Raw genomic sequence first — 25,965 nt, forward strand, 5'->3', positions numbered from 1 at the left:
TGCTGCCCACTGGGACTTCTAAGCAGTATGACAGATCTTTCTATCCGCAACCCCTGGATTTTTTTTTTTTTTTTTTTGGATTTGGACACTTATGCTCTGAGTTACCCAAATAAGACATAATAAATCTTTTTTCTTTTGATGTTTTTGGGTTTTTTTTCCCCCTCTAGTTCCAATTGCCCGGGCTGTTCTTATTGACATGGAGCCCAAAGTTATCAATCAAACGCTGTCAAAGGCTGCCCAGTCTGGCCAATGGAAATATGGTCAACATGCATGCTTCTGTCAAAAACAAGGTTCTGGAAACAACTGGGCATATGGGTAAGAATAATTTCTTGTGATTTCTGTTTAGCGACAGCTACACAGTCGATTAATAGATAGCGAAGTTAGAACTGTACAGTTGATATACTAAGCACATAATCTTGAAATTGCTGTTTTAGATTTAGAATTTTATTTTACCAGCCAGGCGCGGTGTCTCAAGCCTGTAATCCCAGCACTTCGGGAGGCCGAGGCAGGCGGATCACGAGGTCAGGAGATCGAGACCATCCTGGCTAACACGGTGAAACCCCGTTTCTACTAAAAAAATACAAAAAAGATTAGCCGGGTGTGGTGGCAGGCGCCTGTAGTCCCAGCCACTCGGGAGGCTGAGGCAGGAGAATGGCGTGAACCCGGGAGGCAGAGCTTGCAGTGAGCCGAGATTGTGCCACTGCATTCCAGCCTGGGCGACAGAGCAAGACTCCGTCTCAAAAAAAAAAAAAAAAAAAAAAAAAAGAATTTTATTTTACCCAGAAGAAACTCTCATTCCATGCCTATGTCTGTGCTTAAGGTACAGGTAATGTTGAAATCAAGGATCTCTTTCAGCAGGGTTTTCCATCTTCCTCACTGTCATGCTGCAAACTAACTTACCAATGTAATGTCCATATCTGGCAGATATCTCGATGATAGAGAATACTACAAGACAGTAGTTCCCAAACTTTGCTGCACATTAGAATTTCCTGAGGTTCTTTGGAAAAGTCCTGATGCCTAGGGCTCACTTTGAGAGATTCTGATTTTTTTTTTTTTTTTTAACCACAGCACTGAGTTTTATTAGGGATTTCATTAAGGTTAAATTTCTAGGAATGAAGGAATCCTAGTTAGAGGGCACAAAAGCCCACGAAGCCTCCTCAGATCTCATAGTGAACCACCGACTCAGGTTCTTTGGAGGGATCGCCACCTCGTTCCAGGTACAGATTATTGTAAGTATACTCTTTGGTCCCACAGGCTGGTAGACAGGGTACATGTCCCCCACCCAGAACATGAATATCATGAAAGCCATGAAGCCGAACAGCTGCATACACATGACATTCCAAGAAACAGGTGTGGGGGACGTATTCCTGGTATACATGTCTAGGTGCCAGTGCATTGGTTCACCCCAGTTCAATCTCAGGTCTGGCTGGTCCCAGCTATACCATGGATCCCTCTCATGCTATGAGCGGTCAGGGAGCTTTGGGTAGTCGCCATACCGCATGCCATCATCCGGGTAAGGCTCATAGTCTCCCACACACATGTTATACTTCTTGAGGGCGGTGGCCCGTCCTTTTGGGGTCCTAGGATAAGACCCTGGGAGCATGTCATTGGTCATGCGGGAGGCCGTCCGTGCGCCCAGCAGCACCACGTTCCGGGATGCTCTTTGCAGCCACTGGACTCCCAGGACCCTGGCCCTGGCCACTGCCGTCTTCACCTTCACGTTTCCCTTCTGCTGAGATTCTAATTTAAGTGGTTTGCGGTAAAGTCCTGATGTTGGGTTTTTGGTGTTTTTTTTTTTTTAAGAGACAGAGTCTTGTTCTGTCACTCAGGCTGGAGTGCAGTGGCATGATCTTGACTCAGTGCAACCTCCATCTCCCGGGTTCAAGCAATTATCCTGCCTCAGCCTCCTGAGTAACTGAGACTACAGGCGTGCGCCGCTATGCGCAGCTAATTTTTGTATTTTTTTAGTAGAGATGAGGATTCACCATGTTACCCAGACTGGTCTGGAACTCCTGGCCTCCAGTGAGCCACCTGCCTCGGCCTCCCAAAGTGCTGAGATTACAGGTATGAGCCACTGTGCCCGGCCTGATGTTGGGATTTTTTTTTTTTTTTTTTTTTGAGATGGAGTCTCGCTCTGTCACCCAGGCTGTAGTGCAGTGGCTCGATCTCAGCTCACTGCAACCTCTGCCTCGCAGGTTCAAGTGATTCTCTTGCCTCAGCTTCGTGAATAGCTGGGATTACAGGTGCCCGCGACCACTCCCAGCTAATTTTTGTATTTTTTAGTAGAGACGGGGTTTCACCAGTTTGGCCAGGCTGGTCTGGAACCCTTGACCTCAGGTGATCCACCTGCCTCAACCTCCCAAAGTGCTGGGATTACAGGCATGAGCCACCGCGCCTGGCCTGATGTTGGGATTTTTTAAAGGTCCCTAGGTGACTTTAATGTGCAGCAAATTTTTTTTTTTTTTTTTTTTTTTTTTTTTTTTAGACAAGCGTCTCGCTCTGTTGCCCAGGTTGGAGTGCAGTGGTGCGATTTCAGCTCACTGCAACCTCTGCCTCCTGGGTTCAAGTGATTCTCCTGCCTCAGCCTCCCAAGTAGCTAGGACTACAGGCATATGGCACCACACCCGGCTAATTTTTGTATTTTTAGTAGATACTGGATTTCACTATATTGGCCAGGCTGCTCTCAAACTCCTAACTTAAAGTGATCCACCCACCTCCGCCTCCCAAAGTGCTAGGATTACAGGCGTGAGCCACCGTGCCCAGCCATGTGCAGCACAGTTTGAGAACCACTGTTTCAGGACTGTTGTTAGGAATATTAAATATTATACTGTATCATAAACTTGTAGAACTACCTGGTATTGAAAGCCCCAGGTAAAGGAATGACCACTACTCACACCTGTAATCCCAGCACTTTGAGAGGCCAAGGCAGGAGGATCACTTGAGCCCAGGAGTTCAAGTCCACCCTAGGCGACAAAGGGAGGGCTTGTCGCTACGAAAAAATTTTAAAAAGAAATTAGCCAGGTGAGGCCAGGCACAGTGGCTCATGCCTGTAATCCCAACACTTTGGGAGGCCAAGGTGGATCACTTGACGTCAGGAGTTGGTCAGCCTGGCCAACATGATGAAACCCCATCTCTACTAAAAATACAAAAATTAGGCCTGTCGCAGTGGCTCACGCCTGTCATCCCAGCGCTTTGCGAGGCCGAGGTGGGCAGATCATCTGAGGAAAGGAGCTTTGAGACCAGCCTGGCCAACATGGTAAAACTCTGTCTCAACTAAAAAATAGAAAAAATTAGCTGGGCGTGGTAGTGGCTGCCATCCCAGCTACTCTGGAGGCTGAGGCAGGAGAATCGCTTGAACCCAGAAGGCAGAGGTTGCAGTGAGGCGAGTTCACACCATTGCGCTCCAGCCTGGGCAACAAGAACAAAACTCCATCTCAAAAAACATTAAAAAAAAAAAAATCAGGTGGGTGTGGTGGCCTGTGCCTGTGGCCTTAGCTCCTTGGGAGGCTGAGGCAGAAGAATCACTTGAACCTGGGAGGCAGAGGTTGTAGTGAGCCGAGATCGTGCCACTGCACTCCAGCTTGGGCAACAGAGTGAGACTCTGCCTCAAAAAAAAGAAAAAAGAAATTAGCCAGGCGGCTGGGTATGGTGGCTCTCGCCTGTGATCCCAGCAGTTTGGGAGGCCGAGACGGGTGGATCACTTGAGGTCAGGAGTTTGAGACCAGCCTGGCCAACATGGTGAAACCCTGCCTTTACTAAAAATACAAAAATTAGCTGGGCATGGTGGCCTGTGCCTGTGGTCCCAGCTACTCAGGAAGCTAAGGCAGGAGAATCACTTGAACCCAAGTGGCAGAGGTTGCAGTGAGTAGAGATCATGCCACAGCACTCCAGCCTGGGCAACAGGGCGAGACTGCATCTCAAAAAAAAAAGAAAGAAATTAGCCAGGGATGGTTGCATGTTCTTGTAGTTCTAGGTACTTGGGAGGCTGAGATGGGATAATTTTTTGAGCCTGAGAGGTCAAGGCAAGGCTGCAGTGAGCTGTGATTTTGCCACTGCACTTCACATTTCACTCCAGCCTGGGTGACGGAGTAAGACCCTAACTCAAAAAGGAAAAAAGACGTGGGATGGGGGGTGCCAGGCGCCGTGGCTAATACCTGTAATCCCAACACTTTGGGAGGCTGAAGTGGGCAGATCACTTGAGGTCAGGAGTTTGAAACCAGCCTGGCCAACATGGTGAAACCCTGTCTGTACTAAAAATACAAAAATTAGCTGGGTGTGGTGGTGCGCACCTGTAATCCTAGCTACTCAGGAGACTGAGGTGGGAGAATCACTTGAACCTGGGAGGCGGAGGTTGCAGTGAGCCGAAATGGTGCCACTGCACCCCAGCCTGGGCAACAGAGCGAGACTCCATCTCAAAAAACACAAAAACAAAAACAAAAAAAATAAAAAAGGAGAAAATGAATAGCCTACAAAAGACAGCTTTTGGAGGAAGATTAAAAGAAGTTGCTCACTGGGCACAGTGGCTCATGCCTGTAATTCCAGCACTTTGGGAGACTGAGGCAGGAGAATTGCTTGAGGCCAGGAGTTCACAACCAGCCTCGGCAGTATAGTGAGACCCTGTTTACAAAAAAAAAAAAAGTTGCTAATGGGTACAAAAATACAGTTAGATAGAAGGAATACACTCTAGTATTCAATAATACAGTTAGGAAATTATAGTTAACAATAATTTATTGTATATATCAAAATAGTAGAAGCGGCCAGGCACAGTGGCTCACACCTGTAATCTTAGCACTTTGGGAGGTCGAGGCAGGCTGATCACCTGAGTTCAGGAGTTTGAGACCAGCCTGGCCAACATGGTGAAACCCCGTCTCTACTAAAAATACAAAAATTAGCCTGGTGTGGTTCGGACACCTGTAATCCCAGCTACTCAGGAGACTGAGGCAAGGGAATCGCTTGAACCCGGGAGGGAGAGTGAGCCGAGATCGTGCCATTGTACTCCAGCCCTGGTGACGAGCGAAACTGTCTCAGAAAAAAAAAATAAATAAAGAGAAGAATTGTAATGTTCCCAACACATAGAAAAAATAAATGTTTGAGGTGATAGATATCCAGTTTACCCTGATTTGATCATTACACATGTATACACATATCCAAATATCACATGTACCCCCAAAATAAGTACAACTATGAAAACCCCAAATATTAAAGTATCTGATTAAAACCTCAAAAATAAAGAGAACTTTCTATACTCTGTAAATTCCCTCTACTGGCAGTCGTGTTTGCCTGTTAACCCATTTATGCCAGAGGTTGCAATTTTTTAAATTTTTGCATGAGTGAAAAATCCAACCTTATCAATGACCTTGAGCAATAGGATATAAATAACTACCACATGCTTAGCGTTCCAGTAATGGAACACTGGGCATAAGTGGGTTAAATATATTCAACTTATGTATTTAAAATTTTGTCAGTCAGTGTACCTGTACCTTTCATGAGAGTTCCTTCACTTCCGTAGTTTTGAAAAAACCTCTCTATCCTGTATCTTTCTCTCTGCATTACGTATCTGTGGTTAAATTGAAAAGTGTTTGTGTTTGTTTCTTTTGCCATTGCATAGTTATTCTGTTCATGGACCCAGGCATGAAGAATCTATAATGAACCTAATCCGGAAGGAAGTGGAGAAATGTGACTCTTTCAGTGGTTTTTTCATCATAATGAGTATGGCTGGGGGCACGGGATCAGGAATAGGAGCTTTCGTTACACAGAATTTACAAGATCAGTACTCAAACTCATTGAAAATGAATCAGATTATTTGGCCTTATGGAACTGGTGAGGTATGGACATGTTAATTGTAAAGTTTATGTTTTATGTTCTTTGCAATAGAAATAAATGTGGGTAAAAGATTGCTCTCACCGGCCGGGCATGGTGGCTCACGCCTGTAATCCCAGTGCTTTGGGAGGCCGAGGTGGGCAGATCACGAGGTCAGGAGATCGAGACCATCCTGGCTAACATGGTGAAACCCGTCTCTACTAAAAATACAAAAAATTAGCCAGGCGTGGTGGCGGGCACCTGTAGTCCCAGCTACTCGGGAGGCTGAGGCAGGAGAATGGCATGAACCCATGAGGCGGAGCTTGCAGTGGGCCGAGATCGTGCCACTGTACTCCAGCCTGGGCAATAGAGCGAGACTCTGTCTCAAAATAAATAAATAAATAAAAATAAAGATTGCTGTCACCCTTACATTGGAAATGTTAAGTTATGGCTTCCAGAATGGTTATATAATATGGTACTTTCATGAGTACCATATTATATATGGTATATGTATATATATCTTCCCTTAAACTTTTCCAAACAGATGAGGTATCCTTGCTTTTAAAAATTTCAGAGAGGCCGGGTACAGTGGCTCATGCCTGTAATCCCAGCACTTTGGGAGGCCAAGGCAGGTAGATCATGACGTCAAGGGATCGAGACCATCCTGGCCAACATGGTGAAACCCCGTCTCTACTAAAAATACAAAAATTAGCTGGGCATGGTGGCGCGGGCCTGTAGTCTCAGCTACTCAGGAGGTTGAGGCAGGAAATTCTCTTGAACTTGGGAGGCAGAGGCTGCAGCGAGCCGATATCCCACCACTGCACTCTAGCCTGGTGATAGAGCGAGACTCCATCTCAAAAAAAAATTTTTTTTAAGAGAATGGCTGTGCGCAGTGGCTCACACCTGTAATCCCAGCACTTTGGGAGGCTGAGGCGGGTGGATCACCTGAGGTCAGAAGTTCCAGATCACCCTGGCCAACATGGAGAAACACCATTTCTACTAGAAATACAATTATTAGCTGGGTGTGGTGGCACACACCTGTAGTCCCAGGTACTCAGAGGCTGAGGCAGGAGAATCTCTTGAACCCGGGAGGCAGAGGTTCCAGTGAGCTGAGATCAAGCCATTACACTCCAGCCTGGGCAACTAGAGCAAGACTCCCGTCTTAAAAAAAAAAAATTTTTTTTCAGAGAATGGCCAGGTGCCGGAGTGGGCTCACGTCTGTAATCCCAGCACTTTGGGAGGCTGAGGGTGGGCAGATCACTTGAGGCCAGGAGTTCGAGACCAGCCTGGCCAACATGGCGAAACCCCATCTCTACTAAAAATACAAAAATTAGCCAGGTGTTTTGGCTCCTGCCTGTTGTCCCAGCTACTTGGGAGGCTGAGGCAGGAGAATCGCTTGAACCTGTGAAGCAGAGGTTGCATTGAGCCTAGATCATGTCACTGCACTCCAGCCTGGGCCACAGAGCGAGATTGTCTCAAAAAAAAAGTCAGAGAAGATGATTGTGCTTCTCTCAGGAATCGATTCCTGAGAATGTCTCTCTCTCACTCTAGTATATAAAGCAGACACTTTGACCTCATGTTGGGATTCATGGTGCCATTGCCACCTTCAAGTAATTTTTATTTCTTTCCATTGGGAGAAAATTTTTTTTTTTTTTTTTTTTTGAGACAGAATTTTTCTCTTGTTGCCCAGGCTGGAGTGCAATGGCACGATCTTGGCTCACCGCAACCTCCGCCTCCCGGGTTCAAGTGATTCTCCTGCATCAGCCTCCCGAGTAGCTGGGATTACAGGCATGCGCCACCATACTCAGCTAATTTTGTATTTTTAGTAGAGGCGGGGTTTTTCCATGTTGGTCAGGCTGGTCTTGAACTCTCAACATCAGGTGATCCACCCACCTCAGCCCCCCAAAGTGCTGGGATTACAGGCGTGAGCCACTGTGCCCAGCTTGAAAATTTCTATATAAGCCAATTTCCTGTTGATCAACCTAGTTGAAGAAACAAATCAGGTGAGACAAGTCACTATAGGAAATGAAATAGGAAATAAGTATGATAATAATGGCCAATTTTTGTTGTGCCCCTACAAGGCATTGTTCTAAGTGTTTAACTTGTATTATATCATTAATCCTTACAGTTCTAGGAAGCCATTACAAATGAGGAAACTGGCTGGGCACGGTGGCTCATGCCTATAATCCCAGCACTTTAGGAGGACAAGGCGGGTGGATCACTTGAGACCAGGAGTTTGAGACCAGCCTGGCCAACAGGGTGAAACCCTGTCTCTACTAAAAACACAAAAATTAGCTGGGCATGGTGGCACAAGCCTGTAATTCCAGCTGCTCAGGGAGCTGAGACACAAGAATCTCAAACCAGGAGGCCGAGGTTGCAGTGAGCAGAGATGGTGCCACTGTACTCCAGCCTGGCGACAGAATGAGTCTCTATCTCAAAAAAAAAAAGAAAAAAAAACAACAACAAAAAAGAAACTGAGCATAGAGAGATTAAAAAACTTGTCCAAGGTCATACAGCTAGAAAGTGACAGAGCCCCGATTTGAACCCAGCCAGGATGCCTTGAGAATCTGTAATCTTAACCATTATTCTCTCCTACCTTTCTTTTTTCTGACCTTTTCCTCTCCAGGTTATTGTTCAAAACTACAACTCCATTTTGACACTTTCTCACTTGTACCGATCTTCAGATGCCCTCCTTATTCATGAGAATGATGCCGTCCATAAGATCTGTGCAAAACTGATGAATATCAAGCAGATCTCCTTTAGTGATATCAATCAAGTCCTCGCACATCAGCTGGGAAGTGTGTTCCAGCCTACTTATTCTGCAGAAAGCTCATTTCACTACAGACGAAATCCACTAGGTATTTGTCCCTCTATACGTTAATTATAGGAAAGCCTTATGTTCTGAAAGCTTCAAAGTTTATTCTTCCTGTCTCCTCCTCTGCCTGAAGATACACTGAAGTCTTGCTCATCTCAAAACCCTTTCTTCACATCTGCTAGTTCTCTGAACTGTCTTATTGAAAAACTTTGAGAAGTTGCTAAAGGGCAGTGGGTATCCACTGCTCTTCTTCAGGATGCTTTCTCTCTCTCTTTTCTTTTTTTAATAGAAACCGTGTTGAGATATAACTCACCTAACATGCAATTCACCTGTTTAAAGTGTACAAGTCAATGTTTTATTTTTTTGAGATAGAGTCTTGCTCTGTTGCCCAGGCTGCAGTGCAGTGGTGCGATCTTGACTCACTGCAACCTCCACCTCCTGGGTTCAAGCAATTTTTCTATCTCAGCCTCCTGAGTAGCTGGGACTACAGTACAGGCATGTGCTACCATGCCCAGCTGATTTTTGTATTTTTAGTAGAAATGGAGTTTCACCATGTTGGCCAGGCTGGTCTCGAATTCCTGACCTCAAATGATCTGCCCGCCTTGGCCTCCCAAAGTGTTGGGATTACAGGCGTGAGCCACTGCATTCGGCCCTAGCCTTTTCTTAAGTACAGCAGCCAGACTGAACTCTGGCTTTGCAGTTTTTAAAAGCATAAGTCAGATCCTGTTCCTCCCCTTTTCAGAACCTTCCTGAGGTTTCCCGTCTCATCCAGAGTTGTCAGTGTGGGCGTCAGCATTGTGTTTGGTGATTGGGAATTCAAAGAGGTCCGAGTCTGCCGTGTGGCATGACTTTCCGTAGTTGTGCTCTGACAGAGAAGGTGAGGAGTGGGGTTGGCCCAAGACTGGGATTTTGCCAGAAAGAGGAAGACTGATTGATTGAAAGGCAGGTGCTCCATGGATTAAGGTCTCAAGGAGGTTTAAGAATGGTTAAGGTGGCCAGGCGTGGTGGCTCACGCCTGTATCCCAGCACGTTCGTTGGGAGGCTGAGGAGGGTGGATCACCTGAGGTCAGAAGTTTGAGACCAGCCTGGCCAATATGGTAAAACCCCAGCTCTACAGAAAATACAAAAATTAGCCAGGCATGGTGGCGGGTACCTGTAATCCCAGCTACTCAGAAGACAGGCAGGAGAATTGCTTGAACCCGGGAGGCGGAGGTTGCAGTCAACTGAGATTGCACCACTGCACTCCTGCCTGGGCAACAGCGAGACTCCATTAAAAAAAAAAAAAAAAAAAAAAAAAAAGTTAAGGTAAGAGTAGCTGAACAAGAAAGCTGGAAGGGAGAACAGATTGCAACAATTAATGATTCATGCATTGGCTGGGCACCATGGCTCACTTCTGTAATCCCAGTGCTTTAGGAGGCCAGGGTGGGAAGATCGCTTGAGGCCAGGAGTTCGAAGCCAGCCTGGGCAGCATAGCAAGACCTCATCTCCACTAAAAATTTAAAAAGTGGCCGGGTGTGGTGGCTCATGCCTGTAATCCCAGCACTTTGGGAGGCCAAGACGGGCAGATCACCTGAGGTTGGGAGTTCGAGACTAGCCTAACTAACATGGCGAAACCCTGTCTCTACTAAAAAAAAAATACAAAATTAGCCAGGCATGGTGGCACATGCCTGTAATCCCAGCTACTTAGGAGGCTGAGGCAGGAGAATTGCTTGAACCTGGGAGGTGGAGGTTGCAGTGAGCCAAGGTCACGCCATTGCACTCCAGCCTGAGCAATAAGAGCGAAACTCCATCTCAAAAACAAAACAAAACAAAAAAACAACAGTTAGGCATGGTGGTGCGCCTCTGTAATCTCAGCTACTAGGGAAGCTGAAGTGGGGCTATTGCTTAAGCCCGGGAGTTGGAGGTTGCAGAGCTTTGATTGTGCCACTGCACACCAGTCTGGACAACAGAACAAAACACTGTCTAAAAAGAAAAAAAAAGAATTCATGCCTTAGTGCTCAGGAATTATTTTCTGACTATTGTATATTTACTTGTGCTATGCAATAGAATTCAACTCTAGGTATTTTACAGAAAAGAATTCTACATTTAGAGGACACTCCATTAGCACAAGCCCGCCTGTGTAGCATCTTATAGATGTTTGTGTCAAAATTTGTTCTTTTCTTTAGGATGTACATTATGAGTTTGTACCCAGTATTATAAAGTTTGTTTCATATTATGGTAATATATTTTTCCCTATCCTCAAGGTATTTTCTATAAACATATGAGACAGCTGTCAACGTAAAGGAAATTAGCTTTTCTCCTTAATTCTATTTCATTGTAAATACAAGTTTCTAAAGATAGGCACATTCCAATCTTAAGGAATATCTAATCTTGTCTTCTTTCCAAATAGAGTTTCATGTTAACTTTTTTTTTTTTTTTTGAGATGGAGTCTCCCTTTGTTGCCAAGGCTGGAGTGCGATGCACTGCAACCTCTGCCTGCCGGGTTCAAGCGATTCTCCTGCCTCAGCCTCCCAAGCAGCTGGGATTATAGGTGCCCGCCACAACGCCTGGCTAATTTTCATATTTTTAATAGAAACAGTGTTTCACCATGTTGGCCAGGCTGGTCTTAAACTCCTGACCTCATGATCTGCCTACCTAGGCCTCCGAAAGTGCTGGGATTACAGGCGTGAGCCACTGTGCCTGGCTCATATTAACTTTCATGTTAACAGGGTTTGATTATCACCTAACCAGATATGGTATGTAAAAATCTAGTAATATTCCTAAAAAAGTATTTAGTAGGGTGGGTGCGGTGGCTTACGCCTGTAATCCCAGTACTTTGGGAGGCCAAGGCAGGCGGATCATGAGATCAGGGGATCCAGACCATCCTGGCCACCATAGTGAAACCTCATCTCTACTAAAGTACAAAAAGTTAGCTGGGCGTGGTGGTACGTGCCTGTAGTCTCAGCTACTCGGGAGGCTGAGACGGGAATCGCTTGACCGTGGGAGGCAGAGGTTGCAGTGAGCCGAGATCACACCACTGCGCTGCAGCCTGGCGACAGAACAAGACTCCATCCCAAAAACAAACAAAAAAAGAATATAACAATATTTAGTGAACATAGAATGACAAGAAAAGCATATCAGTTCTCATGTTTACTTTGTTTTCCTGGAGTTTACCTAAATATTTCATTCACATTTCCAGTTATTCAGCTTCTAAATTGTAGTTTGCTTTTTGGCAAAGTGTATTTTCTCACTCATGCTCAAGTCGGTGCTAAAATGAAGCAAAGAGGTGGTGTGTAATAGACATTGTCTCTGAAATTGTATTTATATTAAAGATTAAATAATTCTGGTCTGAGAAGAGAAAAAAACATTTGGCCCAGAAAACCTTCAAATCATGCTTATATATAGACCATTGGCAACAATGTAGAATAAAAAAAAATTAGTTCAGATTTTTTTTTTTCTTTACAGGAGACTTAATGGAGCATTTAGTTCCCCATCCTGAATTCAAGATGCTGAGTGTTCGTAACATTCCTCACATGTCTGAGGATTCATTGGCATACAGCACATTTACTTGGGCTGGCCTCCTCAAGCACTTGAGACAGATGCTCATTTCTAATGCAAAGATGGAAGAAGGTAAAGAGTAGTCCAAAAATATGCAGCCCACAAGCTGGAAAAAATGTCCATCCTGGAGTCTCAATATAAACTGGCTTGGACCAGTTTAAATAATGGTCTCTTCTTCTGGCTAGAGAGACTCCAGCAGAAACTCACCAGGACATCCTAGGAGGGTTTCTTAATCACTTCACAGTTTCATTACCAAAAGACATTTCAAATGAGTGCCAGATATTTTTTTAATTTTTATTTTATTTTAATCAAAGTAATAAATGAACATAGTTTTAAAAATCAAGTAGCCAAAACTCATTTAAATATATACGTAAATCCATACATTGCACTGTATTTAAGTTATATCTCAATTTTTTTTTTTTTTTTTGAGACTGAGTCTTGCTCTGTTGCCCAGGCTGGAGTGCAGTGGCGCGATCTCAGCTCACTGCAACCTCCGCCTCCCGGGTTCACACCATTCTTCTGCCTCAGCCTCCCGAGTAGCTGGGACTACAGGTGCCCACCACCACGCCTGGCTAATTTTTTGTATTTTAGTAGAGACGGGGTTTCACAGTGTTCGCCAGGATGGTCTCGATCTCCTGACCTCGTGATCCGCCCATCTCAGCCTCCCAAAGTTCTGGGATTACAGGAGTGAGCCACCGTGCCCGGCCAATTATATCTCAGTTTTTTATTTTTTATTTTTATTTTTATTTTATTTTCTGAGATGGAATCTCGCTCTGTCATCTAGGCTGGAGTGCAGTGGCGCACTCTTGGCTCACTGCAACCTCTGCCTCCCGGATTCAAGCAGTTCTTCTGCCTCAGCCTCCCAAGTAGCTGGGATTACAGGCGTGTGCTACCATGCCTGGCTAATTTTTTTGTATTTTTAGTAGAGACGAGGTTTCACCATATTGGCCAGGCTGGTCTCGAACTCCTGACGTTGTGATCCACCCACCTCGACCTCCCAAAGTGCTGGGATTACAGGCGTGAGCCACCGCGCCTGGCCTATATCTCAGTTTTTTAGAAGGTCAAGTAATGGGCCAGGTATGGTGGCTCATACCTGTAATCGTAGCAGTTTGGGAGGCCAAGGCAGGAGAAGCGTTTGATCTCAGGAGTTCGAGACCAGTCTGGGCAACATGGCAAAACCCCATCTCTACAAGAAATATAAAAAATTATCTGGACATGGTGACATGGGCCTGTATTCCCAGCAACTTGGGAGGCTGAGGTGGAAGGATCACCTGAGCCCAGGAGGTCAAAGCTGTAGTGAGCTGTGATCACACAACTGCACTTCAGCCTGGGTGACAGAGTGAGACCCTTTCTCAAAAAAAAAAAAAAAAAACTTAAGTAATCTCTGGTATGAATTTATGACAAGGAAAAACAGCAATCCTACACCTCCCCATTACACAGATGAAACTACTTTAAACGTCTTTAGCTATTTCATCTACAATTTGCCTCCATAGTTATAAATGTCTTACTTATATTGTTATCTCTTGCATTCCTAGTGTGAAAATTGAGAACTGGACTGGGCGCAGTAGCTCACACCTGTAATCCCAGCACTTTGGCAGGTTGAGGTGGGTGGATCACCTGAGGTCAGGAGTTCGAGACCAGCCTGGCCAACATGGCGAAACCCTTTCTTTACTAAAAATACAAAAAAATTAGCTGGGCGTGGTGGCAGTCGCCTGTAATTCCAGCTACTCGGGAAGCTGAGACAGGAGAATTGCTTGAACCCGGGAGGCAGAGGTTACAGTGAGCTAAGATAGTGCCATTGCATTCCAGCCTGGGTGGTAAGAGTGAAACTCCATCTCAAAAAAAAAAAAAAAAAAGAAAGAAAATTGAGAATTGAATCATCTTACACCCCCTCTACACACACACACACACACACACACCCATATCCATATATATACTGACACATATGTGCACACTCACACACATACTCACACATACAAACACTCACATTTACCTTCATTCTTCTTCCTTCTAACATACTTGGGAGTTAGATCAGTTTTCAATGTTTGTATTACTTTTGCTATGTAAATATTATTCAGAGTAGAGCCTTGAACTGTGTACATAGATTTTTTTTGTGTGTGTATAATTTATTTTTCTCTCCTGGAGTTGTTAATCATTATATTTATTCAGTTGATGTTCTCTGTACCTATTACGAATTTATCCTGAAACTTTTCTGTAAAAAAATGAATCCCTTCTCAGATGTGGTGGCTCACACCTGTAATCTCAGCTCTTTGGGAGGCTAAGGCAAGAGGATCGCTTGAGGCCAGAAGTTCAAAACTAGCTTGAGCAACAAAGCAAGACCCCATCTCTAAAACAATAATTAAAAAAAATTAGCTGGCCCTGCACGGTGGCTCTTGCCTGTTATCCCAGCACTTTGGGAGGCCAGGGTGGACAAGGTCAGGAGATCGAGACCATCCTGGTTAACACTGTTGTGGTAGAAACCCCATCTCTACTAAAAATAGAAAAAATTAGCCAGGCGTGATGTCACACACTTGTAATCCCAGCTACCCAAGAGGCTGAGGCAGGAGAATCGCTTGAACCCGGGAGGCAGAGGTTGCAGCGAGCTGAGATCACGCCCCTGCTCTCCAGCCTGGGCAACAGAGCAAGACTGTCTCAAAAAAGTAATAATAATAATAATTAGCTGGGCATAGTGGTATGCACCTGTAGTCCTAGCTACTTGGGAGGGTGAGGCAGGAGAATCCCTTGAAACAAGGGGTTTGAGTTTAAAATGAGCTATGATCATGCCACTGCACTCCAGCCTGGGCAACAGAGCCCAACGGAGCCCTGTCTCAAAAATTAAAAAAAAGAATTCTTTCTCAATATGTTTAAACCCATCAGGTAAGCGATTACTTCCATTATCTGCTTAGAGACATCCTTCTGGAAGGCCTTTATCTTCCCATTCCATCCTGGACTGACTGCTCTCTAGGCTTGATAAGCAGCCAGACCTGGCATCTCTGCTTGCCTCATCCTGATTTATATCTGTACCTCCTAGATTTCAAATCTGCTTTCTTGATTTATTCCCTCGTATTGATGGACTATTGATGATGCAATGGCATCATCTTGGCTCACTGCAACCTCCACCTCCCAGGTTCAGGTGATCCTCCTACCTTAGCCTTCCAAGTAGCTGGGATTACCAATGTATGAATGTGTACCACCGCGCCTAGCTAATTTTTGTATTTTTAGTAGAGATGGGGTTGTATCATGTTGGCCAGGCTGGTCTCGAGCTCCTAACCTCAAGTGATCCACCTGCCTCAAATTCCGAAAGTGCTGGGATTACAGACATAAGCCACCATGTCCAGCTTTTTTTTCACTTTGAAAAGTGTCTGGTCTACTTCCAGGACCTCAATTTTGGGCAAAATTTTTAGTTTTTTCTTGTGCAGTCAGTAAACATTTGCTCTCCAGCTTCCAAAATTTTGTTGCTGTTATATTCTCTCCTGTTCCCTTTTTTCTTGTTTATGCTTATCCTTTTATTGATTAAGCAGGATCTGGGGAGAGAGTGGCAGGAAGCTGATAGGCTCAGTCTGTCGTGTGTAACTGGAAATCACTACTAGGTATTAATAGCATATATTATACCACAAATTAAGTTAGGCTTTTATACTATGAGAGCAGATTTTCTCAACATTTATTTGTAATATCTTACGGATTTTAGATTATAGTGCCAGAGGTTTGGAGATAAGTAGAAAGTTTACATGTAAATATAGTGCTTCCTGAATTTTTTGGCCATAGCACCTGTTTTTCGAGCAATACCTGTTAATACCACAAGGAACACAATGTTCCTTAGAGTCATGTGAGACGTGCTGCTCTGAGCTCTCTTAGGTCAATAAACCACAGTTTGCTGAGTTCCCATGTGGAACTTTTCGGGTGTCAACATTTTTTCTTTTTTCTTTTTTTTTGGGGTGGGGGGACGGAATCTCGCTCTGTCACCCAGGCTGGAGTGCAGTGGTGCGATCTTGGCTCACTGCAACCTCTGCCTCCCAGTTGAAGCGATTCTTTTGCCTTAGCCTCCCGAATAGCTGGGACTATAGGTGCGCACCACCATGTCCGTCTAATTTTTGTATTTTTTTAGGACAGACGGGGTTTTACCATATTGGCCAGGCTGGTCTTGAACTCCTGACCTTGTAATTCGCCTGCCTTGGCCTCCCAAAGTTCTGGGATTATAGGCATGAGCTACCATGCCCGGCCGGGTGTCAACATTTTTTCACAGTTGTATAGTTTGAACATATAAATGTTTTCATACACATGTATGAATAGTATATGAATAAATATATATATATGGCACAAACCAGGTTGAAGGATCTAGTTTTATAACTCTTCATATATTGTCTGCTCTGTGGGAAGATTTTGCTTTGCTTTGTTTTGTTTTGTTTTTGAGATGGGGTTTCACTCTGTCACGTAGGCTGGAGTGCAGTGGCGCAATCATAGCTTGCAGCCTCAAACTCCTGGGCTCAAGTGATCCGCCTATCGCAGCTTCCTATAGCTAGGACTACAGGTGTGTACCACCATAAGTGACTAATTTTGTTATTTATTTATTTATTTATTTATTTTATTTATTTATTTTTTTTGAGATGGAGTCTCGCTCTGTCGCCAGGCTGGAGTGCAGTGGCGCAATATTGGCTGACTGCAACCTCCGCCTCCTGGGTTCAAGTGATTCCCCTGCCTCAGCCTCCTGAGTAGCTGGGACTACAGGCATGTGCCACCACACCCAGCTAATTTTTGTATTTTTAGTAGAGACGGGGTTTCACCATGTTGGCCAGGATGGTCTCGATCTCTTGAACTCGTGATCCCCCACCTCGGCCTCCCAAAGTGCTGGGATTACAGGCATGAGCCACTGCACCCGGCCTAATTTTGTTATTTCTTTTATTTTTGTAGAGATGGGGTCTGACTATGTTGCCCAGGCTAGTCTTGAACTCCTGGTTTCAAGTGATTCCTCCACCTCAACTTCTCAAAGTGCTGGGATTACAGGCATGAGCCACCGCGCCTGGCCTCTACGTAAAGATTTACCCTGTTTCTCTCACCATCAGTATCTGTTTCTGCATGTTCTACCATTAGGGAGAATACGTGATCCAGGAAGGAGCAAGGCGGAAGTTAATGCCTTTTTTTTGACATGGAGTCTCACTCTGTTGCCCAGGGTGGAGTGCAGTGGCACGATCTTGTCTCACTGCAGCCTCTGCCTCCTGGGTTCAAACGGTTCTCCTGCCTCAGCCTCCCAAGTAGCTGAGATTACAGGCGCCTGCCACCACGCCCGGCTAATTTTTTTTTTGTATTTTTAGTGGAGATGGGGTTTCACCATTTTGGCCAGGCTGGTCTCGAACTCCTCACCTCAAGTGATCCGCCTACCTCAGCCTCCCAAAGTGCTAGGATTACAGGCATAAGCCACCATGCCCGGCCTTGAAGTTAACGCCTTTTGTGACTTTTTGCGATGTTATTTCTGCAACATCCTTTTGGTTAAGGTCAGCCCTCTCCAGTGTGAGAGCATACTGCCCAAGGGCTTGAGTACCAGGAAGCAAAGATGATTGGGGTCATGTTGGAGGCTGACTACTGTTCTCTGCGCTGTCCCTAAGGCATGTCCTCCCACATGCACAGTACACTCCTCCCCTCCCAAAGCCCGCAAAAGTTACATCCCATTAGCACATCGGTCCAAAATCTTATCCTCCAAAAACAGCATGGATTTATACTCCCCAAGTGAGATTTCTCGCACCGTCACCCAGGCTGGAGTGCAGTGGCGCTATCGAGGCTCACGGCAGCCTCGACCTCCTGGGCTTAGGCATTCTCCCCACTCAGTTTCTCAAGTAGCTGGGACTATGGGTGCATGCCACAGATGCCAGACTAATTGTTGTATTTTTTTAAGAAGCAGAGTCCACTATTTTGTGCAGGCTGGTCTCGAACTCCTGGACTCAAGAGATCCTCCCAGCGCAGCCTACCAAACTGCTGGGATTATAGGCATGAGCCACCACACCCATCCTAAGATTTCTTGAGCATAGCCCTTTGAGTACAGTTTTTTGCCTCAACAAAGTCTAGTGGAGTAGGCATAGGAGAATTGGTAGACCGTCCCTTTTAAACAGGAAAAATGATGCCTATAGTCCCAGCTACATCGGAGGATAAGGCAGGAGGATCATTTGAGCCCAGGAGTTCAAGGCTGCAGTGAGGTATGATCACACCTGTGAATAGCCACTGCACTCCAGCCTGGGTGACATAGCGAGAGACCCTGTCCAAAAAAAAAACTAAAATACACATACCACAAGACCGTTTTTCTCCTCTTATTCAAAGCCATTTATAAAATCTCTTGCTTCTGGGCTGGGTGCAGTGGCTCACGCCTGTAATCCCAGCATTTTGGGAGGCTGAGGCAGGCAGATCATTCTAGGTCAGGAGTTCGAGACCAGCCTGGCCAACATGGTGAAACCCCGTCTCTACTAAAAATACAAACAAATTAGCTGGGCGTGATGGCACACACCTGTAATCCTGTGTACCCAGCTACTGGGGGAGACTGAGGCAGGAGAATCACTTGAACCTGGGAGACGGAGGTTGCAGTGAGCCGAGATCATGCCACTGCACTCCAGCCTGGGCAACAGAGTGAGACTCCATCTCAAAAAACTAAGTAAATAAAATAAAATAAAACCTCTTGGTTTTTTTTTTCTTTTGGTAGGTATTGATTGGCATGTACGGCCTCCTTTATCAGGACTTCCTCCTCTTGGTAAAATGTCTCTCAACAAGGACCTGCATTTTAACACTTCCATTGCTAACTTGGTCATTCTTCGTGGGAAAGATGTGCAAAGTGCAGATGTGGGTAAGAAATTCAGGTGAAAATTAAGATTTACATTTTGCACCTGTACATGTTATATGGTACAAATGGTTTTTAAAAAGTCCCTGTATTCTTGGAGAAAGAAAAGTAATAACTGTGTGTTTTAGTGGCAAAATTTGACCATGGTATCAGTATGTGACTAGAAACCAATATAGAAGTGGTTTAAACAAGATAAAAGTATAGTTCCTTTAGCCGGGTGTGGTAGCACACGCATGTAGTCCCAGTTATTTGGGAGGTTGAGGCAGAAGGATAGCTTGAGCCTAGGAGGTCAAGGCTGCAGTGAGCCATCATTATGGCACTGCCCTTCAGCCTGTGCAACAGAGCAAGACCCTGTCTCTATTAAAAAAAAAAAAAAAAAGGAATTGTTTTCTGAACATCTGGCTGCCCTGTCACCCTTACTTTACCATCTGGCTGCCTCCTTATAGAAATGAGCAGAGAAGGATCTGCCTTCTTTCCTTTTTTTTTTTTTTTTTTTTTTTGAGACGGGGTCTCACTCTGTTGCCCATGCTGGAGTGCAGTGGCGTGATCTCGGCTCAGTGCAACCTCCGCCTCCCGGGTTCAAGCAGTTCTGCTGCCTCAGCCTCCTGAGTAGCTGAGATTATAAGCGTGTGCCAGCATGCCTGGCTAATTTTTGTATTTTTAGTAGAAACGGGGTTTCTCCATGTTGGCCAGGCTGGTCTCAAACTCCTAACCTCAGGTGATCTGCCCACCTCAGCCTCCCAAAGTGTTGGGATTACAGGCGTGAGCCACTGCGCCCGGCTAGGCTGGCCTCCTTTTCTGAAAGTCCCATATCACACTTGAATTTCTGTCCCATTGACTGGGACCGTGTTCTGTGCCACACCTCACTGCAAGTTCAGTAAAAGTTTAGGGGAATTGATACTAAGGAAGAAGGGGTGAACAGGAATTGCTAAGGATCAGGAATTGCTGGACAACCAGTGGTATCTGTGTCAACCATTTTGTTACAAATTTTTCAGGAAGTTGAAAGAGCATTATTCTTTTTGTGTGTGTGTGAGACAGAGTCTCACTCTGTCACCCAGGCTGGAGTGCAGTGGTGTAATCTCAGCTCACTGCAACATCTGCCTCCCAGGTTCAAATGATTCTCCTGCCTCAGCCTCCCGAGTAGCTGGGATTATAGGCGTGCGCCACCATGCCCGGTTGATTTTTGTATTTTTAGTAGAGATGGGGTTTGACCATATTGACCAGGCTGGTCTCAAACTCCAGACCTCAAGTGATCAGCCTGCCTTGGCCTCCCGTAGTGCTGGGATTACAGGTGTGAGTCACTGCGCCTGGCTGAAAGGGCATTATTCTTATTAGCTTTGTTTTTCTACGGCAAGTTTCCAGGTTCATTTTATCATGACTTCAGCAAGTATCATGTTTGCTACTTCTTGTTGTGATGCAAAGAAAACCAAGGCCCAGCACAGTGGCATGTATATGTAATCCCAGCACTTTGGCAGGCTAAGTCAGGAGGATTGCTTCAGGCTGGGAGTTCGAAACCAGCCTGGGCAACATGACGAGACCCCATCTCCACAAAGAATTTTAAACTTTAGCCAAGTATAGTGATGCACACCTGTAGTCCCAGCTACTAGGGAGACTGAAGCAGGAGGATCACTTGAACCCGGGAGTTTGAGGCTGCAGTGACCAATGATGGTGATGCCACTGTACTCCAGCCTGGGTGACAGTGAGATCCATTATCAAAAAGAAAAAAGAAAACCGAACAACCTAGTCCCTATAATGCCCCTTAGAGAAAGAACAAATAATAATTAAAAATAGGGCCAGGCACAGTGGCTCTCACCTGTAATCCTAGCACTTTGGCAGAGGTGGGACGATTGCTTGGGCCCAGAAGTTTGAGGCCAGCTTGGGCAACATAGTGAGACCCCATCTCTACAAAAAATAAAAATATTAGGCATGGTGGTGTGTGCCTGTAGTCCCAGCTACTTGGGAGGCTGAGGTAGGAGGATCACTTAAGGGCAGGAGGTGAAGGCTGCAGTGAGCTGTGATAGTGCCTCTGCACACCAGCCTGGTGACAAATCAAGATCCTGTCTCAAAAAAAAAAAAAAAAAAATAGCAGTATATTACTTTCGAATAAATGATCCATATTCATTGTACAGAAAAAAAAGGGATCAGTGCAGTGGCTCGTGCCTATAATCCTAGCACTTTGGGAGGCTGAGGCAGGTGGATCACTTGAGGCCAGGAGTTCAAGACCAGCCTGGCCAACATGGTGAAACCGCATCTCTACAAAAAATACAAAAATTAGCCGGGCATGGTGGCGGGCACCTGTAATCCCAGCTACTCAGGAGGCTAAGGTGGGAGGATTGCTTGAGCCCAGGAAGTAGAGGTTGCAGTGAGCCAACATCATGCCACTGCACCCCAGCCTGGGCGACAGGCTGTCTCAAAAAAAAAAGTAGTAATAATTCACACCTTTCAGAAAAGTGTTAAGAAGAATGCACACCACCATGTACAGCTAATATTTTTTATTTTTAGTAGAGATGGGGTTTTACTGTGTTGCCCAGGCTGGTCTTGAACTCCTGGGCTCAAGCGATCTACCCTCCTCTGCCTCCTAAATTGCTGGAAGTCACCACGCCAGCCATCACAAGTTTTAAAAGGCAAAATAAAAGATCTCTGATGAAATAGACAAGAAAATATCTGTTTGTTTATTTGTTTTCACAATTACTAATTTATGCTATAAAAAGACGGCTTATCTTGTTTTTACTTTAGAGGGATTTAAAGATCCAGCTCTCTACACTTCCTGGTTGAAGCCTGTTAATGCTTTCAATGTGTGGAAAACCCGGCGGGCCTTTAGCAAATATGAGAAGTCTGCAGTGTTGGTCAGCAATAGCCAGTTCTTAGTAAAACCACTTGATATGATTGTCGGGAAGGCGTGGAATATGTTTGCTTCAAAGTAAGTATAAAATAAGTCTACAAACCTTTCTTTTCCTTTTTTTTTTTCTTTTTGAGACAGAGTCTCACTCTGTTGCCCAGGCTGGAGTACAGTGGCACGATCTCGGCTCACTGCAACCTCCGCCTCCCGGGTTTAAGTGATTCTCCTGCTGCAGCCTCCCAAGTAGCTGGGATTACAGGCGCCCACCACCACGCCCAGCTAATTTTTATATTTTTAACAGAGGCAGGGTTTCACCATGTTGCTCAGGCTGGTCTCGAACTTCTGACCTCAGGATCTGCCCACCTTAGCCTCCTAAAGTGCTGGGATTACAGGCATGAGCCACCATGCACTGCAGCCTTTCTAACCTATGAGCAGATACTGTAGCGTTAAAGCATGAGGTCTGATCTGCAGGAAGCATAGTTACTACTTTGTAGGTGTGAAGGTACGAAGCCTTGGGCACGTAACTTCAGGCTTCATTGCCTCATCTGTGTAAGTGGGTCCTAACTGAGTACATGTCTGGTGAAGATTAGGTAAGATAACCTTGTAAAACAGCTAGTACAGTGCCTGGCTAGTAAATGCTCAGTAATTATTTGACATTATTAAAGTAGAGTTTTATTATGAAGCAGGGACAGTAAGATAGTTTTCAAAAATAAGATCCAGCCAGGCATGGTGGCTCACACCTGCAATCCCAGCACTTTGGGAGGCTGAGGCGAGCAGATCAGCTGAGGTCAGGATTTCAAGACCAGCCTGGCCAACAGGGTGAAACCCCATCTCTATTAAAAATACAAAAATTAGCTTGGCATGGTGGTGGGTGCCTGTAAGCCCAGTTACTTGGGAGGCTGAGGCAGGAGAATTGCTTGAACCCAGGAGGTAGAGGTTGCAGAGAGCCGAGACTATGCCATTGCACTCCAGCCTGGGCGACAAGAGTGAGACTCTGTCTCAAAAAAAAATTGAATTAAATTTAAAAACATAAGATCCTTGGGAGAGTGGAAGATCCTTATGTTCCTCAATAAGATATATGATTAAATTCAACTCAGTTTGATACTAAGAAATGTCTACTTCATACTAACATGTTTTAGCAGATTTCTTGATCTCTACCACAGTTACTTAAGTCAAAGCAAAATTCTTCAAATGACTGGACAAGGCTTCTAACTATCTTTTTCTTTTTTTTTTTTTTGAGATGGAGTTTTGCTATTGCTGCCCAGGCTGGAGTGCAATGGCACGATCTCTGTTCACTGCAACTTCTGCCTCCTGGGTTCAAGCAATTCTCCTGCCTCAGCCTCCCAAGTAGCTGAGATTGCAGGCATGCACCACTACACCCAGCTGATTTTGTATTTTTAGTAGAGACGGGGTTTCTCCATGTTGGTCGGGCTGGTCTCGAACTCCTGACCTCAGGTGATCCGCCCGCCTTGGCCTCCCAAGGTGCTGGGATTACCAGCGTGAGCCACTGTGCCCAGCCACCTATAACTTTCATTAGCTCGGATACCCCAGGGCCCAGCCATGCTGCATGTGACCATTCCATAAAACCCCACTCAGGCTGGGCTCAGTGGCTCACACCTGTAATTCCAGCACTTTGGGAGGCCAAGGTGGGCGAATCACAAGATCAGGAGTTTGAGACCAGCCTGGCCGACATGGTGAAACCCCGTCTCTACTAAAAATACAAAAAGTAGCTGGACATGGTGGCGGGCACCTGTAATCCCAGCTACTCGGGAGGCTGAGGTAGGAGAATCGCTTGAACCTGGGAGGTGGAGGTTGTGGTGAGCCAAGATGGTGCCACTGCACTCCAGCCCAGGCAACAGTGCGAGACTCTGTCTCGAAAAAAAAAAAAAACCCACTCCACAGGGCCATGAACTCTGTCCTCTTCTGGTGTCTTTCCCTTCCTACTCTCATTGAATGGTAGCAGCCATTATTACGTCAATTTAATTCATGTCTGCCCTTGATACTCTATTTGCACATGATTTTTGTGCCTCAGAACATTTGCGAGGAGCAGCTAGGCGTGGTGGCTAACGCTTGTAACCCTAGCACTTGGGAAGGCCAAGGCAGGTGGATCACTTGAGGCCAGGAATTCGAGACCAGCCTGGCCAACATGGTGAAACCCCACCTCTACTAAAAATACAAAAATTAGCCGGGCGTGGTGGCATGCACCTGCAGTCCCAGGTACTCGGGAGGCTGAGGCAGGAGAATCGCTTGAACCCGGGAGGTGGAGGTTGCAGTGAGCCGAGATCACGCCACTGCACTCCAGCCTTGGGTGACAGAGCGAGACGCCATCTCAAAAAAAAAAAAAAAAATCACTAATCTTTGGAGTAAACAAAGCAAATGTAAGACTTCTGAACGAGCCGGGCGCGGTGGCTCACGCCTGTAATCCCAGCACTTTGGGAGGCTGAGGCGGGCGGATCACGAGGTCAGATCGAGACCACGGTGAAACCCCGTCTCTACTAAAAATACAAAAAAATTAGCCGGGGGTGGTGGCGGGCGCCTGTAGTCCCAGCTACTCGGAGAGGCTGAGGCAGGAGAATGGCGTGAACCCGGGAGGCGGAGCTTGCAGTGAGCCGAGATTGCGCCACTGCACTCCAGCCTGGGTGACAGAGCAAGACTCCGTCTCAAAAAAAAAAAAAAAAAAAAAAAAAAAAAAAAAAAAAAAAAAAGACTTCTGAACGATTATGTGATCTTCAGATGTTCATGAGCTAGAAAGGTCTGTTTATTGTTTAAGAGTTACTCATTTGCCAGACATTTTTTATTTTGTAATTTCTGCTTTTTTTTTTTCTACCAGAGCCTACATTCATCAGTACACAAAATTTGGAATTGAAGAAGAGGACTTTTTAGACAGTTTCACGTCCTTAGAGCAGGTTGTTGCCAGTTACTGTAACCTCTGATCTTGAACAATGGGAAAAGTACCTTAAGGCATTTTTGGACTAAAATATTTTCAATACTATTTTCTCTGTAAAGTTTTCAAAGTTCTCCATCCTGGCTAACACGGTGAAACCCTGTCTCTACTAAATTACAAAAAATTAGCTGGACGTGGTGGCGGGCGCCTATAGTCCCAGCTACTTGGGAGGCTGAGGCAGGAGAATGGCGTGAACCCAGGAGGCGGAGCTTGCAGTGAGCCGAGATCGCACCACTGCACTCCAGCCTGGGCGACAGAGCAAGACTCCATCTCAAAAAAAAAAAAAAAAAAAAAAAGTTTTCGAAGTTCCATTCTGTTAAAGTAACCACGTAGAATGCTGAGTCTATTCTGCATACTATGCCCACAGAAAAGGAAGAAAACTTTTTAAATGGAGAATCGCATGTTTTCAATGAAAACATTCACTTGGTATTTTATTTGTAAGAAAAAAAATGGTGCTTTTATAAAGAACTTTGGGGAAACACTTTGCTGAAATGTTGGGACTCTGGAACTAGCCAAGAAAAGAGAATATTCTCTTTGTCTACATGTTCCTAAATCTTTACTACAAAACAACTGCAAAAACAACTCACAAAGCATGAACCAAACTTTCACAGCATAACTTCAAGCTAAGGAATTGTAATTCTGTACTTAATATATTCATGTTTGAAATGAATGCTTTGAACCACAGGAGGGAGATGTTGTCAAATGCTACAGTGTGAACATGTATTTGGAATATTCTGTAACAGGGTGTTTCCACTCTAAGCAGCTATTTAAAAATAAACATGAGGATTTTGGTAATAAATGCTTATGCTTAAGTACAAAAGTAAATAGGTAAATGTGTACTTAGTGTGCTTTTCTTAAACTTTTTGGGCATGAGAAAATTGGGTCAGATTTTGTTTTGGATCTTGGAATGCCAGAGCAGATATTGATTTTATTCAATTATTGCTTTAAAATTACTTATAATGGGCTGGGCATGGTGGCTCACACCTGTAATCCCAACATTTTGGGAGGGCAAAGTGGGAGGATCACTTGAGGCCAGGAGTTTGAGACCAGCCTGAGAAATACAGTAAGACCCCCATCTCTACAAAAAAAACCATTTTAATTAGCTGGGTGTGGTGGTATACACTTGTGGTCCAAGCTACTTTGGAGGTTTGGGTGGGAGGATCACTTGAGCCTGGGAGGTCAAGGCTGCAGTGAACTGATATCGTGCCTCTGCA

The 25,965-nt window shown here is 45.1% G+C and overlaps 1 protein-coding gene and 1 pseudogene across 7 annotated transcripts in view; one reads left to right on the top strand and one right to left on the bottom strand.

Moving 5' to 3' along the window:
* Positions 1-25,576, top strand: part of TUBD1 (tubulin delta 1) — a 29,433-nt gene extending 3,857 nt beyond the window's left edge. Inside the window, exons 3-9 of one of the 7 annotated variants that reach the window (XM_055256738.2) lie at positions 168-315; positions 5,609-5,825; positions 8,426-8,657; positions 12,059-12,223; positions 18,834-18,974; positions 21,705-21,888; positions 24,638-25,576. In XM_055256738.2, the coding sequence (XP_055112713.1) occupies positions 168-315; positions 5,609-5,825; positions 8,426-8,657; positions 12,059-12,223; positions 18,834-18,974; positions 21,705-21,888; positions 24,638-24,740 (1,190 nt within the window). In that variant the 3' untranslated portion in view covers positions 24,741-25,576. Of the gene's footprint in view, positions 1-167; positions 316-5,608; positions 5,826-8,425; positions 8,658-12,058; positions 12,224-18,833; positions 18,988-21,704; positions 21,889-24,637 lie in introns of those variants that run through there. The other 6 variants (XM_055256740.1, XM_055256739.1, XM_055256746.2 and 3 more) reach the window with 6 other exon arrangements.
* On the bottom strand, positions 1,072-1,699 carry LOC129469766 (NADH dehydrogenase [ubiquinone] 1 beta subcomplex subunit 8, mitochondrial-like; annotated as a pseudogene).
* Positions 25,577-25,965: the final 389 nt, after the last annotated feature.

Source organism: Symphalangus syndactylus, chromosome 20 (assembly GCF_028878055.3).
Source record: "Symphalangus syndactylus isolate Jambi chromosome 20, NHGRI_mSymSyn1-v2.1_pri, whole genome shotgun sequence".
NCBI classification, from domain to species: Eukaryota; Metazoa; Chordata; class Mammalia; order Primates; family Hylobatidae; genus Symphalangus; species Symphalangus syndactylus.